Here is a 15,251-nt window from a genome sequence, read left to right as displayed (position 1 = left end):
AAGCGTTTGTCCCTGTATGACTGCACGCAGCAAGCCCACCTGCAGAGGGGGGATTCCCGGACATCTCGCCTCTGGGTCTGAATGGGGAGCCCATCCCCCAGGGTTCTCCAGGGTCTAGACAGCAGGGGCCTGGGCCAGTTAGTGTGTAGTCAGATCCTGGAGAGGCCCCTATTGGGCCAGCTCACATGTTTTCTCCCCCGGGAAATGTTGAGGGAAGGTATAAGCCCCCAGCGAGGCCCCTGCCTCCTCCTCTATCAATGTACCTGCTGCAGGGAGCTGGGCGGCCTGTGCCCCCCACCCCCGCCACCCCCTCCACCCCCAGCTCTGGTGGGGTTCTAATTTCTGCCAGATCGGGGGGGGGGGGGGCGGGTGCCCTGGCCCAGACCAAGAGGCTGTCCTGATGTGTTTATACTTACAGGGAGATGAAAACCAGAGACACAAGGAAACCTTTGGGGCAGTGGCAGTGGAGAAAGGAGATCGCTAGAGTTTGTCCAGGCACCAGGGATGGGATTGGAGGCCTGAAAGGAGGCTGCTGCCGAGGTCACAGGAGGGCCAGGCAGACCTGGGCCAGCCGGGGTGTGAAGTGTGGGAATTTTGGCAGAGACCAAAGAAGGGACCCTGGTGTACAGAGGACAGAGGGCTGCAGTGGAGGCAGAGAAGGAGCGGCCAGGGACGTGGGAAGGAATCAGACCAACGGGCACAAAGGAGAGAGTCCCGAAGAAGGGAGGCCACGGAAAACAGTATGGCACGTCCTCAAACAATCAAACACGCAATTACCATATGAGCCAGCAATTCCACTTCTGAGTGTCTACCCCAGGATATTAAAGGCAGGGACCCAAACATACGGGCACAGCCATGTTCAAAGCAGCATTACCCGCAACAGCCAAAAGGTGGAAACCACCCAGGGATTCATCAGCAGATGATGGATACACACAATGTGCTCTGCTTACATCCACACTGCATGGTCCACCCTTACAACGGAATGTTACTCGGCCTTTAAAGGCATGGAATTCTGATACATGCTAGAGTACAGATAAACCTTGAAAACATTATGTTAAATGACATAAATCAGACATAAAAGGATAAATATTGTGTGGTTTCTCTTATAGGAGGTCCCTAGAGGAGTCAGATTCATAGAGACAGACAGTGGTGAGAGGTTCCCAGGGACTGGGAGCGGAAGGAGACAGAGTTTCTATCTGGGAAGATGGAAAGTTCTGGAGATGGATGGTGATGATGGTTGTACACAATGTGAATATACTTAATGCCACTGAACTGTAAACCTATAAATGGTAAAAAAAAAAAATGATAACTTTTGTTATGTATATTTTGCCATAATAAGAATTAGAAGGGAGAGGTCAGCACTACAGAGAGCTCCAAGTGGGCAAGGTCAGAAAAAAAGGCCAGACCCCGCATAACGCCTCCTTCCTTATTCCAAGGCAAGTGTGGACACTGCCACTGCCTCCTGCCAGCCAAGAGTCTCAGCTGACCAAGAGCCTGGCTTTTGGCTAGTGGGCATTTTTCCACCTCAAGTTGGAAATTTCTTTGAGAATTCCCCACACCAAGCGTTAGCAGAATACATGTATTCTCCCTTCCCTGGTAAAAAGACAGGCCATGCCAAAAGGTCCAGGGGTAGGGTTGGAAGGTTGCACAAATACAATTACAGGACACCCAGTTAGATTGAAATGTCGACTATTGCAGTGTTTGGGATAGACTTATACTAAAAAAAGTATTTGTTGTTTATCTAAAATTCAAATTTAACTGGGTGTCTTGTATTTTATCTAGTAATCCAATCCTGGGGTCCTCTTGCCGAATTCATGCAGGGGGACACCTTCAGGCCGCCAATTGGGACAGTCCATCAAGGGCATCCTGAGATTACTGGGGCAGGAGAGGCCCACCCACCTACTTACCTACCAAAATTTATCTGAAGGTAGTCCTAACAAAGGCCTAGAAAGGGACAGAGGGACACTTTACCTAACCTCAAGGGGTCGGGATAATAGCCTGGAGGGCATGCCAAAGTTGGGTTTTGAAGGATGAATAGGAGTTCACCAGGCTGACTCTAAGTGTGCTGGGGAAAAAGGTCTCCAAGAAGCAGCAGCAGGTGACTTGGCTGGAAAAATTGACAAGCAGAATGACTGGGAGGAAGAGAGAGAAAGGCAAAGGAAGCAGAGGGAAAGCAACAGAGAGCAGCAAGGAAAGAAAGGGCATAGAGCTTGGATCCAGGCAGACCTGACTTTGAGCCCAGCTCTGCTATTTACCGACTGTGTGGCCTGGGTTAGTCAGTCCTTTCTCCGCCCTGCTTCCCTGTCTCCTGAGCTGGAAAGTGGGGAAACAGTGCCCCCTGGTGGAGCTGCTGTGGAGTACACATCTGTTTGGGGTTTTTTTAATTTATCTTTACTGTTGGAAATATTACAGGTGTCCCATTTTTCCCCCCTTAACCCCCTCTACCCTGCTTCCAACCCCCCTCCCATGCCTTCACCCCATTATTTTCAGTGTCCATGGGTTATGCATATGTGCATATTTTGGTTAATCTCTTCTTATCCGCACCCCCCTTCCCTCTTCCCTCTGAGATACGACAGTCTGTTGCATGTTTCAATGACATCTGTGTATCTTTGACATCTAACCCTGTTCGCATGTTTCTGCCTGGTGGGTGGGAGGGACCATGAGGCTACAGAGGGTCCAGAAGCCCGAGGCGGCTGACTCTGGAGCCTTTTGTACTGTGCTGAGGAGCTGTGGCTTCTACCTGCTGGGGAGGAAAAGGCTGGAGTCCTCTCTGGTAGAAAGGATCATGGCCAAAAATGGGGGGAGGTGAGTGAGGAGAGTGCAGGGTCTAGTACTGTCGTTTCTTAACATGTTGATAATTTGTTCATCATGAATCTCCTTGCATTACTTTTGAGTTGTTTTATTTTAAATGTTTTTATTGATTTCAGAGAGAGGAAGGGAGAGGGAGAGAGGGATAGAAACATCAATGATGAGAGAGATACTCATCAATCGGCTGCCTCCTGCAGCCCCCTGAAGCCTGGGTGTGTGCCCAGACGGGAACAGAACCCTGACCTCTCGGTTCATGGGTTGATGCTCAACCACTGAGCCACACTGGCTGGGCAAGTTGTTTTTAAAATTACATTAAAATATTATATGGATTCCTGAGTTTTTGTACCCCCTTCAGCTCTGTGTCGAGGCAAATGCCTCACTTGCCTCACCCTAGTCCCTGCCTGGGAGGGAGATTTAGGGCCCAGGGGATGCACAAGCCCCAAGCAGCCCCAGACAGGACTAGGAGCCCTGCCACTGCCTGAAATCCCGCCATTCACGGCAAGGATGACATACCTCTGTGTGGTGCTTCGACAAGTTGTGTTTGCAGGAGCGATCTTCCTCGAGCCTTAAAGTAAGCAGGGTGACAGCAGGGCAGGGGTTCCTTAAGACAAATGGAAACTCACAGGGAGGTGAAACCAGGTCAGCAAGCCCAGGCTTCCCGCCCCTTTTGCGTGGATAAGGCCTTGAAGGCCCAGGTGAGACAGAGGGCTGTGGGGCTGCCCTCCATCCCGCCCCACCCGCCCTGAGAAGGCTGTGCTGAGCCCAAGCTGCCAGGAGGGGGATGGGCAGGGTCTGGGTCGTGGGGGCCTCTGCTGCCTTCAGTCAATGTCCTCTTCTCCCCCCACCTACAGGAGGATGCTATTCCTGGGCAGCTCGGGGAAAGCACAGAGGACCTCAGTCTGGACTTGGAGGCCCTTCAGGGCAGCGAATATCTCCAGGACCTGGGCCTTGGGGCCCCTTCCCACAGCCAGACTGGAGTGGCTGGGGACAGTGACCCCCCTAGCGAAGCAGCAGGAAGGGGTCCATCCTTCTGTAGTTCAGCAGCACCCCAGGGCCTGCCTCGGAGATGCAGCTGGGAGAGGTCACGGAGCTGCTCCGAGAGCTGGCAGAGGTTGGTCCCCCACCACCGGTGCGTCCCAGGACGCCCTCCCAGGGTCAGGGGTGTCTGCACTGGCAGAGGCAGCCCTCTCCCGAGACACACGTGCATGCCGCCCACAGAGCCTGTGTGGGCACACAAATCCATGTGCGTAGGCAAACACACACATGCTGGACAAGTGTGCACAAGCCCAAAATGACGCTGACATGCACACTGCAGGCAGATGTGACCCGGACGTGCACACCTGCCCGCACACACTAGGTGTACCGCTGCCCAAATGCAACCCACCAGCTGGCACAGTCACCTGCTCTAACTCACACATATAAGCCTAAACGTATGACTTGCACTCCAGCTGCACACGCACGCACGAAGCCACAGATGCACTTGGGATCCAAATGCACATGAGTGCTCGACTCCACACACACCACAGTGGCAGCCCTAAAGAGTGGAGGGGTGCTTTGGCCACCCCCGCCCAATCCCCTCCAACCCTCTCAAGTCACCCCAAACAGAAAGCCAATCCATGTAAAAATGGGGGGTCTGGAATGCAAATGCGGCTTCAGCAAATCCACCAGCCTGGCTCCACCCCCTCCACCACCCCTCTGACATAGCGAGAACTGGACCCCTCTCTGCCCCGGAAGCACTGTCTGGGGGTCCTCCCAACCCCCCAGATTCTGGAGCTGGATGGCAGCCAGGTAGAAAAGACCTGCTGGAGCCCTGAACCCCTCCCTTCCACCAGGCTCAGCCTAGACTCCTCGGCTGTGAGTGAGGAGCGCAGTCTCCCTCGGACGCTGACCAGCCTCACTCTGAACCTTCCTGGAGCGTGTCTGCAGGCCTGGACCCCAGCAGAGCACCCAGGCAAGGTGGGTGCAACCTGCAGCCACCCTGGACAATAGCACACCTCTGGGCCCAGGTACGGTGCTCCAGGTGATGGGGAGAGCCTTACCCGTAAGGCTTCCCTGCCGCGGCTGGGCTGCCCATGACGTAGCCCATGGCTGGGCCCTGAGATTCCAGCCCAGGCCTGAGTGTCCTTCACCGAGGAGGGGGCCACAGCAGGGGATCCTTGGCCAAAAGGGCAACAAATTGCCCGGGAAGCAGGGGGACATCTCGGCATCTTTGCAGCAGGAAGGACCCTGTCTGTGGTTGGAGTCTGCAACTGAGGGGCCTCTTCTTAGGACTGGGACTCCAGCGCACAGCTGGGAAGCGCCTGGGCGTCCTTGCTCAGTGTCAGGGCCCCAGCCCACAGCCCCGAGGGGCAAGTGCAGCGCCTGGCTGGGAGGGAGACCACCTGCCCCGTGCCTGGGGGGACCCTGACTGTGACTAGAGGCTGGGGCAGAGGAGCCTAGATCTGGGAGCCTCCCTGCAGCCTGAGGCGCCCACCTGGCTTAGCAAGATGCTTGTTCCCTGCAGGAATGTGACAGCCTGGAGAAAAGAGTGAGGTCTCAGTCAGTCCCTGAGTCCTTCGATGAGATCAGCTCCCTGGAAATCTCACAGGCTTTGGAGGTGCCCACTCAAGCTGTTCAAGGTAACCAGGCCCAGTCTGTTCCCCCATTCAAACCAAGTAGCGTAGAGGGTGCCCTGGATGGGGTCCCAGTTGGACCTCAGAGAAGCTGGAGGGGGTTTAGGGTCTCCTGGATGTCCTGGGGGAGGGGTTTCCAGAGAGGGGGAAAGGCCTCCAGCATCTGTCCCCACCCTGCCCCCCGGGGTCTCAAGGCGGGGGCACCACCGCAACGACCTAGCCCTCCCTCCTCTTTCTGACTCTGTCCCTCTCTTTGTCTCCCTGTCTGTTTCTGACTCTCTGTCCTAAGAGCTGTGTCTCCGGTGTCAGACAGACCTGCATGCTAAACCCAAACCTACCACTACCCAAGTGTCAGCCTCTGCAGCTTTCTCTACAAATGGAGACATCGGTGTGTCTCCACAGGGCCACTGGGGCTTCACTGAGCACACACGTGCAAAGCCCTTAGAGCATCGAGCTCTCGTGAAAAGCTGGGGACACCCCCTTTCCTGGCTCTCTTCCTGCTTCATGCCTCTTCCTGAGCGGCAAACCCCTCTGGATGACCCCCAGTTCTGCAGGGGTGGGTCGGGGGAGCCCAGTGCACGGTGGGGTTCCTCATATACCCCCAGTGGGGGGGGCAGAGCTCCTCACACCTGTGCCTCCTGGTGGGGGGGCTACTTCCAGGCCTGGAGCCGCCAGTGCTGGAGAGTCTGGAAAAGGACCACGTGGAGCCGGATCATGTGTGAGTGTCTGCCCCATGGGGGGGAGGAGCCCCGTGGACAGCCAGGGGTCAAGGCAGTGGGAGGAGTGTGCAGGTTGTTGCACTGCTGGCAGTAAGTGACCCGGGCAGCCACAGTCCCTCTCAGTCCCCCCATAAGCTCAGTCTTCCCCCCCATCCTCCCAGGGGAGGGACGCAGGCCCCTCAGAAAGTTTCCAACCTGGCATCAGGAGAGAGGCTGGGGCTCCCAGTTAGGGTCTGCACTGGGACCCGTGACGGTGAGGCCGTCCCAGCTCATCTCGGGGAGAATGTCTGTAATCTGGGACAACCGTGGGCTATTTTATTCCCCCCCAGGCTGATGGTCCAACAGGTACTGCAAGAACTTCGAGAGTACCACGGGTGAGTGGAAGAGACAGGTGCGAGGGAACAGGGGACAGGTGGGGGACAGACAGGGAACCAGACAGGTATGGGGACAGGGGTGAGAGTAAGCAGGTTTGGGGACAGGGCTGGGAAACAGGTTGGGGAGAGGAAGGGGAGAAATGGGGCAGGAAAGGTGGGAGAGGCGGGGAGGAACAGGGCCGTCAGCGAGGAGGGGAGGGCTGGCGCCGTGAAGAGCCTGGGGACGGGTTCAGAGCGAGAGGAGGTCCTCAGGGAGAGCAGGTGCATCTTTCCCAGGCACTGTGGCCCGTCAGGAAAGCCCCTGATGTGCTGACCCTGCTCCACCCAGCGGGTCACTGCCTCTGTCAGAACATACACCCCGAGGACCATACATGCCAGCCCACGTGGGGAGGAACGGTGGGCTCTCGGACCACGGCCCTGGGCGCACGCCTGTCCCCAGAGACCCCAAGGGAAAGGGGCAGCTGGGGAGGGCGGGCGCCCTGAGCCGGGTGTCTGTCCCCTCTGGTCCTGCAGGGCTCAGCAGAGGGCTCACTTGTCCGGCAGCCCCAGAGGAGCCCACTCAGACCTCACCTGGTTCGAGTTCCTGTCCGAGTAAGTAGGCAGGGCTCCGGGTGGGGGGCTGGGAGCCGGGCCCTGGCTTCGCACAGCTGTCCTGGCACACACACACACACACACACACACACCCCGTGCCTGGCACACACACACACACACACACACACACCCGTGCCTGGCACACACACACACACACACACACACACACACACACACCCCGTGCCTGGCACACACACACACACACACACACACACACACACCCGTGCCTGGCACACACACACACACACACACACACACACACACACCCGTGCCTGGCGCACACACACACACACACACCACCCCCCACCCCACCCCCACCCCCCACCCCACCCCCACCCCCACCCCCCACCCCCGGTGCCTGGCCTGAGCTGGGGGCAGGAGCTGGGCCGTCCTCTCACTGGAACCGGCAAGGGCAAGAGAAGGGGTGAGGGCGGGGCTCCTCATACACCCTGCAGTGGGGGGAGGAAGACTTCCTGGAGGAGGTGACGGCTTGAGCTGGGTTCTGATGGACGAGCAGTTTACCGGCCCTCACATCTGAGGATGGAGGAAAGAAAACGGTGCCTTCTGCCTTGGAAGGGGGGAACTGTGCCTGGGCGGTGCGGGAGGGGGGGCAGTGAGGGGAGTGGGCAGAGGCCACATCGCCTCCGCAAAGCTGAGGGCCACAGCTCTCTAGCGGCCCAGGACCGTGAGCAGAGAGGGCTGGGGCCGCGGGGGGGCAGCGGGGGCAGCAGAGCCTCCCTCCAGGGCGTAGGTTCAGCCAGGCCGGCTCTGTCTGCCCTTGGCCTAGCAAGTACCTATTTCATGGGGACGTGCCTGTGGCCCAGGAGGGGCACCCCAGCGGTTCGGGGCTGGGGTACCGAGAGAGGAGAGGAGAGCGGGTTTGAGAGAAATCCTGCTCATCAGAGTCGGAGGTGGGGAAGCGGTGGGTCCGGGGGAGGAGGCCGAGATGGCAGAGCCAAGGTTTCCAGCCTGGGCCCGTCACGGGACTTCAGGCTTGAGACCGCGTCGCTTGGTCCCCTGCAAACCCAGTCCCTGTGGTTCCTGGAACGTTGCAAACAGGCTCAAATGTCTGATGAGTGAATAAATGAGGCAGAGAGCGGGGACCACAGAAGGGGTGAAGCAGGAGGAGGCGCCCAGGGGGATGGATGGCGGTGGATGGCAGGCCCAGCTCAGGCCCTGCGAGCGGCTGCCGCTCCTCAGCCGTCTTCCCGCCCCTTAGGAGCGAGGACGGAGCCGGCAAGACCGAGAGGAGTGACAGGGGCACCGCCGGGGTGAAGCACAGGCTCAGCTCCCTCCGCCACCGAGTCACCAGGCACAAGGACAAGGTCAGGGCAGGACCCGGGACCCCCGCCCCCTCGGCTGCCGCCCCGGCCCCGGCGCCCTGGGACTCGAGGTAGGTCTCGGTGCACGGGGCATTCTACGCCTCACCTCCGTCCCCGCAGGGGAAAGGCCCAGCGCATCTGAAGGACAAGGGCCAGGACGCTCGAGAGAGAAAGGAATGTGCCAATGGCCACCAGCTGTCCCGAGGAACCTCCGCCGGCCACTCCAGCTGCCCCCTGTGCAGGAAACCGCCTCTCCGCTCTGGTAAGTCAGGCGGCCCAGCCTGGCCCCTGGCATGGCGGCCACTTGCTCTCCTTTCTTTCCCTAAATCGCTCTTGTGGCCCCCTGCACTCTTTGCATTCTTGTCCCGGTTCGCCCTTGCCAAGGGTGGGCTGACCTTGGCTCCCTGGAGAGCGCCGGGGATCAGTCCCCAAGGGCAGGGACCACTTGGTTAGCTAGGGGCCCAAAAACCTCCCTTTAGGTCTGTTTTGTTGTTGCAAAATCCTCTTGCAAAATGTGGACTCAGGCAGTGTATCAGTTAGCTAAAGCTGCGCCACAAAGTACCACCCTCTGTGTGGCATGCGTCCTCAGAGTTCTAGTTCTATTCTCTGTACATTTGAGGCTTTTCTCCATCAGCTCTACCTGTGGAAGAAACATAATTGACAATCAGTAAACTTTGTAAGAATTATGTCCCAAGCAAGATGGCCGCCAGGGGCGGGACTTCTGCCCCTAAGCAAGATGGCTGTCAGAGTGGCTTCAGTTACAATGTCTGCCCTCAAGTAACATGGCTGCCAAAGTCGATTGGCAACATTGCGGTTCCTGCCCCCTAGCAACAGAGCAGAGGAGGCGGGGCCTTTGCAGCTGGCGTCGCGGGCTGCCGGGCGGGCGCCCGGTAGCAGCTTTTCTCTGTCGCTTCTCTCCGTCCCGGCTCTCTCAGTTGTCCCTTTACCCCGGCCCCTGGTGTCCAGCCGCGGAGGGCCGAGGGGCGCCGAGGCTGGGGAGCTCACAGCGGGCTGCGGGCCGCCCGAAGTCCCAGCTGCAAGCGCGGGGTTTCAGAGCCCTCCGGGCGCAAGCACGCCGGGGGCGCCGGGGGTCCCGCCCCGGAGTTAGTTCCAAGGCGGAGGGAGCGGGCGCCGCTGGCGCGCCGGCTCCTCTCGCTCCTCACGTTCGGGCTGCGAGCCGTTCGCCAAGTCCCGGGCGCGGCGCGTGGGGCTCCGGGCCGCTCCGAGTGCTGACGGGAGCTGGGGGCTCACGGCTGGAGAGCCGCCCTCAGTCCCCGCCGCCCCGTCTAGGGAGGCAGGTCCCCCCTGCCGGAATCCAGGCCAGGTTTTGGTCCTTCCCGGGGCGGGCGGGACGCGGGCCGGAGCCGCTGCAGGCGCGCTGAGCCCGCTCAGCTTCTGTTTCTTCTGCTGTCGCGTCTTCGGAGGGCTGGTCGGGGGGCTGCGAACGGGCTTGGAGGGGGGAGGGGACCCTGGCAGGGCGGGGGTTCGGCTCGCGTCCCACACGCCCGTGCTCCGGGTCACGCCCTGTGGGGGGCGGCCTCGCGCTCCCTGGGATGCGGAGCAGCGTACCGGCCCCGCCCCCGGGCGCCGGCGGCACCGCTCCCCGTGGTCGGGACACCCCAGACCGGGCCTAGGCGAGGCCAGGCGCCCCCCGGCCGACAGGATCGCCCTGGGCGAAAATCAGGGGCTAGAGAGATGGAGAGCGGGCCCTGGAAGCGACACCTCCACCCGCGGCACAGGTCGGGGCGTTTCTACCTCCTCGCCGGCCCGGCTCCGGGCGCGACGCCTCCTCCCCGTCCCTCCCTCCGCCCGGGCGCCGCCGCCGTTCGCCTCGAGCGGGGGCTGCCGTCGGGACCGGGCAGTTTGACCCTGCCGTCCGCCGAAGGCGCTCCAGCGCCCTCTCGGACACACAGCCTGTTTAGCTGAGGCCGGCACGGGCCTTGCGAAGTGCAAGATGCACCGACCGCTCCGGTGTCTCGGGGCGCTGAGATCCCTGTTTCCGCCGACTCCCGGGGCCGAGGAGGCTGGATAGCGGGGCTCCCTCCAGGGCCGGCGTCGGGCCTGCGGAGCCCTGTCTCAGGCGCCCGGCCCAGGGGGTTGGTGAGAAGCTGGCAGACAGAAGGGCGAGGCCCAAGATGAGCCAGCCATAGGAGGACATAGTGAGCGGCCGCTTTCACGCGGCGGAGGCAGCAGGGTGGAGCATTTTGCAGCAGGATCCCCAACGTGAAAATACTTGCTGTGGGGCTCTTGGCAGAAAAGGTCTGCGGGCCCCTGAACTGACTTACTCTGCAGCAAGGAAGACCCAAGAAGTGCCTACCCTAGCTAGTGGATCGGTAAACCCCTAACAAATACGATCTTGAAAGAAGAGGGTGCCAACAGGGACTAATTTCCTGGCCGTCCCTTTACAATCACAGAAGATTTTGCACAAGTAGTAATAATGGGTAACAGTGTATCACTGGGCACTTACAGTATCTGAAACACCCTGTGCTTTAAACGGATTCCTCATTAACCCTCACAATAGCTCTGTAAGACAGGCGCTAGTACTTCCCCATTCTGCAGATGAGGAAATCGAGGCCCAAAGGAGTTAAGTCCTTGCCCAAGGTCACACAGGCAGGATTCCAGCCCAAAACCCAAGCCCCTGATCACCAATCCACTGCCACATCACACTATTTGATTTTTTTAAAATAATAACAACCTTTTATTTAGTTGTTCCAAAACCAAAATTTTATATTTAAAAAAAAATAGACATGGAGAAAAAGAGAAAATTAAATTACAGCTGCATGAAGAGCAAAGGTTTAATATGTCAAAGACATTTTGTTGTTTGATGTGCTTTATTGTCAGTATCTGGGGGCAATTTTTAAGATTTTCCCACCAAAATGGTATTAATAGTAGCTCTGTATAATAATATTTAAAATAACAGGAAATCGAAAGCACCTTTATACCGTATTTTCTCAAACTGTTCTAAAGACCGTGAACTCACACTCAATTGTTTTTCCTTTGCTTTAAATAAGCTACCTGTAATTCTAAACCAGGCAAAAATGTTTTGCCTGGATCGAATATAAGCATTCAGACTTGGAAAAATGTTTTGCAATGAGTTTTTGCCTTTTATAAAAGCCTAAAATAGCTAAGGAGACTAGAGTTTATTTTCAAATTTTAAGACTGGCGTCCTATAATGTCTTACTAGTAGACTTACTGCAAAATACCAGATATTAAGGATCAGATTTAATTCTTTGGTACGAGCATGACACTGTTATTGACTGCTTTCTGTGGCTAGTAGAAACCATTGAGTAACCAGGTCAAGAATACAATTCAAAGCAGGAGCCATAACTTATAGTTTTATTTTGTTACAAGAAAAATCAACACTAATTATAGACTAGAGAAACTAACTCCTACAGAGAGATTTTAACATTATAACAAGCTCCTACTGAGAGATTTTAACATTTTAACCAAAAGGTCAAGCTTCAGAATGACTAGGCTTGTAACTTGTAGCTGGAATATTTTGCTGCATTTTGGTAATACACCCTAACTTAGAGTATACGACTATCTTAGATTACTTAACAAAACTAACTCCTCCTACCCCTCCATGGGGGACCCCATCTCTCCCCTAAACTTTTAATTTTAGATTTACAGAAAGGTGCAAAAAGAACAAAGAGCATCCCCTTATACCTTTCACTCAGCTTCCCCTCATGTTAACCTCTTATATGACCACAGGACATTGGTCACAACTTAGGAACCAACATTAGTACAATACTATTTACCAAACTCCAACTTCAGATTTCACTGGAAAGTCTGAAGGTCACTGTGGTCAAAGCCCAGGCTTAGGGTCTATGATTTAGATGCTAGCTTTGTCCTAACAATAAATAGTGATGATGATGATGATGATGATGATGATGATAGATGCTACTATCGCCCTTCCATACCAGGCACCATGCTAAGTGCTACCTACATCATTTCTTTCATACAAGAAATGTTTGGTTTTTTGTTTGTTTTTTCATTAGGGTTCTCTTTCTGTTTCAGGATCCAACTCAGGACACTATATTATCTTGAATCATCCTCCCTCTCCCATCTCTCTGGTCTGTGACAGTTTCTCAGTCTCTCCTTATTGTTCATGACCTTGACAGTCTTGAGAAGTATTAGTCATGTGTCTTGTACAGTGTCCCCCAAACTAGGTTTGTCTGATGTTTTCTCATTATAGACACAGGGGTTATGGGTTTGAGGAAACTCCCTGCCTCATCATATGAGAGGGCAAGTCCTGTGACCACGACATCCCCGGGGACGATGTTAACCATCATCCCCTCCCCTGGTTAAGGTAACATCTGCCAGGTTACTATTTTTCCCTCTCCCTCTTCTATTGTTTAGAAGTGAGTCACTCAGTTGGGGCTACACTCAGGATGGAAGAAATCAAGCTCCAGCTCTTGGAGACAAGCCTTTGAGACCAAGGAAGGTTTGAGTTTGTGTGAAAGAAATGATGTAGGTAGCACTTAGCGTGGTGCCTGGTATGGAAGGGTGATAGTAGCGTCTATCATCATCATCATCGTCATCACTATTTATTGTTGTTAGGACAAAGCTAGCATCTCAATCATAGACCCTAAGCCTGGGCTTTGACCACAGCCCCTGCACCTGTCAGAGGAGGCGCAGGAAGCCGGAACAGCTGTGTCTCACTCCCAGCAGGCTGACAGCAGGCATCTCTGGGGTATAACTCGCCACAAGCCTATTTACCATCAGAGGTGTTCAAAGCCACGGATTACTCTCTGTCCCCTAGAGGAAACAGCCCCACAGTAAGAAGCAGAAGAGGGAGTGAATCACTCTCCTGGTAATTACAGAAGGTGGGACTCCAGGATAAAGCTGACATGCTTCCCCAGAGACCAGCCCTTCTAAAGGAATACCATTCCAGACAGTCCTGCTCCTGGCCTTGACCTTTGAGGCCCTTCATGGTCTGACCCCGCCTACCTTTCCACCCTTCTCTCTCACTATTCAGCCGCCTTGACTCCAAAGCCCAGCCACCCTGAAGTCTTGTGACTGCCCATGCACCGTGCCTCGTTCATTCAGAGCTGCTACAGGAACTCCCTGGGCCACCTAACACTTAGTCACCCTTTAAAACATAGTGCAGATCCACTTCCATTGTGAAGCCTGCATTAGGTGACTGTATAAGTGTCTGAGTGTCTCTTAGGCCAGCCGCTGTCAGCCGAGGGTCATTCTGTCCCCCAGGGGACATTTGGCAATGCCTGCAGAGATTTTTGACTGCCAGGACTGGGAGTGCTACTTACTTCTAATGGGTAGAGGCCAAGGATGCTGTTTAACATACTCCAATGAATTATCCAGCCCAAGTGTCGATAATGCTAAGACCAAAAAATGCTTCTTTAGACTTAAGCTCTCTGTGTCTCCTTAGCTCTTAGAGTCCACGACTCATGGCAAGGACTCAGTAGGTGCAGAATGGTTGGATGCGTAAAAGAGGAGAGATACGTCTCCTTGCCAGGTTCTTTGAAAAAGTCAGTTTCTACATTTAGGGGAGAGCTGTGTCACCTGAAGGTTTCTGTAACCGAGATGGCTATAGAAATAAGGGTCATGCCACTCTTCCTGCTTTAAATCTCCAATGGCTCCCCAGTGCCTTTGGGATAAAGTCCAAAAGTCATAGCAATTCAGAGAGTGAACATTTACTGACCGGCTAAGACCTCAAAGGACCCGAACTGGGGCTTCTGACCTCGACCGGAGTTGGGCGTCTAATGAGGCATGTCCTTGTACTTCTGGAGTCTCCAGTTCCCTGGACATGCTCCTCTCAACCGCAAAGACGGGACTGAAACTGAAGGCAGGTCACTTGAGGACGCCCCCCTCAGTTTCTGAAGTGAGGGCTCTTGACCGAAGATTACGTGTGTGTTGAATTGAGTTTGATTTGGGGAGATCTTGGCCTGGTGGGCCAGCGTGAAGCTCGGGTGAGAGGTACTTGGCTCCTCTCCTGGTTACTGCCCAAAGGCCCCACCTGTGAAGAACCTGGGTTGGACCAGCAGCCTCAGGGCTGGGATGTCCCGTGGTACCTGAGGAGGCATCTGGCACGTCTACAGCTTTCTAAGAATACCTGGGTGGGGGTGTCTGGCATTTTTCAGACCCTGAACACCTGTTTCGGGGTATGTGATCACATCTGTATTTCAGGCATCTGGTTTGTGTTTTGGGGGAGGATCTAAAAGTTGCTGCGTAGGGTCCCTCATATGTTTCTGGGTGATGTTTCTGGGTGTCCGAAAGCCTTTTGGGGGTATCTGATGGCCCCTGGATGAAGGTGTGTGTGGTACTTTAGGGATATTTGGCACGTTTTTCAAACTTTGCATGTTAGTGTTGGGGAATCTAACAGAACTAGGTGTGGTGTCTGAACAATTTTCTGGTGCCTGACAGCACGTTTGGGGTATCTGATGGCGCCTGCCTGGGTGTCTGGCATGCGTTTGGGGTGTCCGGGGGCACCTGTCTATGTTGAGGTGTCTGGGGCCACCTATTAGTCAGTTCTGCCTACAGTCAACACAGTCCCTTCTTCACAGGTGGCAAACCTGTTCCTCCGTTTCTTGTGCCCTCCCCTCTCCCACTCTTTGCCCTGAGACTCGCCCTCAGCCCCGCCAGCGTCCCGGGCGCCCGCTGACCCCCCAGGCACCCGAATCCCCCCAAACGCCCCCCAGCCGCACTGTCCTCCCCGCCCAGGCCCCCGCCCGGCTAATTCCCTGGGCGCGTTGGCCCCGCCCCCTGGCCTGCCCCTCTGGGACCTCCTGCCCTCCCCGCACTGCCCCCCGCAGCCGCCCCGCGCGCCCCACCCGCCGGGCGGAGGCCCAAACCCCGCCCCTCCAG

General features: G+C 56.0%; 1 protein-coding gene across 1 annotated transcript; it reads left to right on the top strand.

Annotated features, from left to right (window-relative positions):
- Positions 1–2,659: 2,659 nt before the first annotated feature.
- Positions 2,660–15,048, top strand: LOC107540630 (rho guanine nucleotide exchange factor 18-like). The gene is made up of 10 exons (XM_016217425.2): positions 2,660–2,805; positions 4,641–4,764; positions 4,976–5,104; positions 5,312–5,426; positions 6,081–6,138; positions 6,469–6,513; positions 7,027–7,104; positions 8,324–8,429; positions 8,547–8,688; positions 14,951–15,048. The coding sequence occupies exons 1-10, from the start codon at positions 2,660–2,662 to the stop codon at positions 15,046–15,048; spliced, it is 1,041 nt and encodes a 346-aa protein (XP_016072911.2).
- Positions 15,049–15,251: the final 203 nt, after the last annotated feature.

This window comes from Miniopterus natalensis, chromosome 4 (assembly GCF_054644295.1).
Source record: "Miniopterus natalensis isolate mMinNat1 chromosome 4, mMinNat1.hap1, whole genome shotgun sequence".
Lineage (NCBI taxonomy): Eukaryota > Metazoa > Chordata > Mammalia > Chiroptera > Miniopteridae > Miniopterus > Miniopterus natalensis.
The sequence above is the reverse complement of the archived record's forward strand: the minus strand, read 5'-3'. Positions and strand labels throughout refer to the sequence as shown.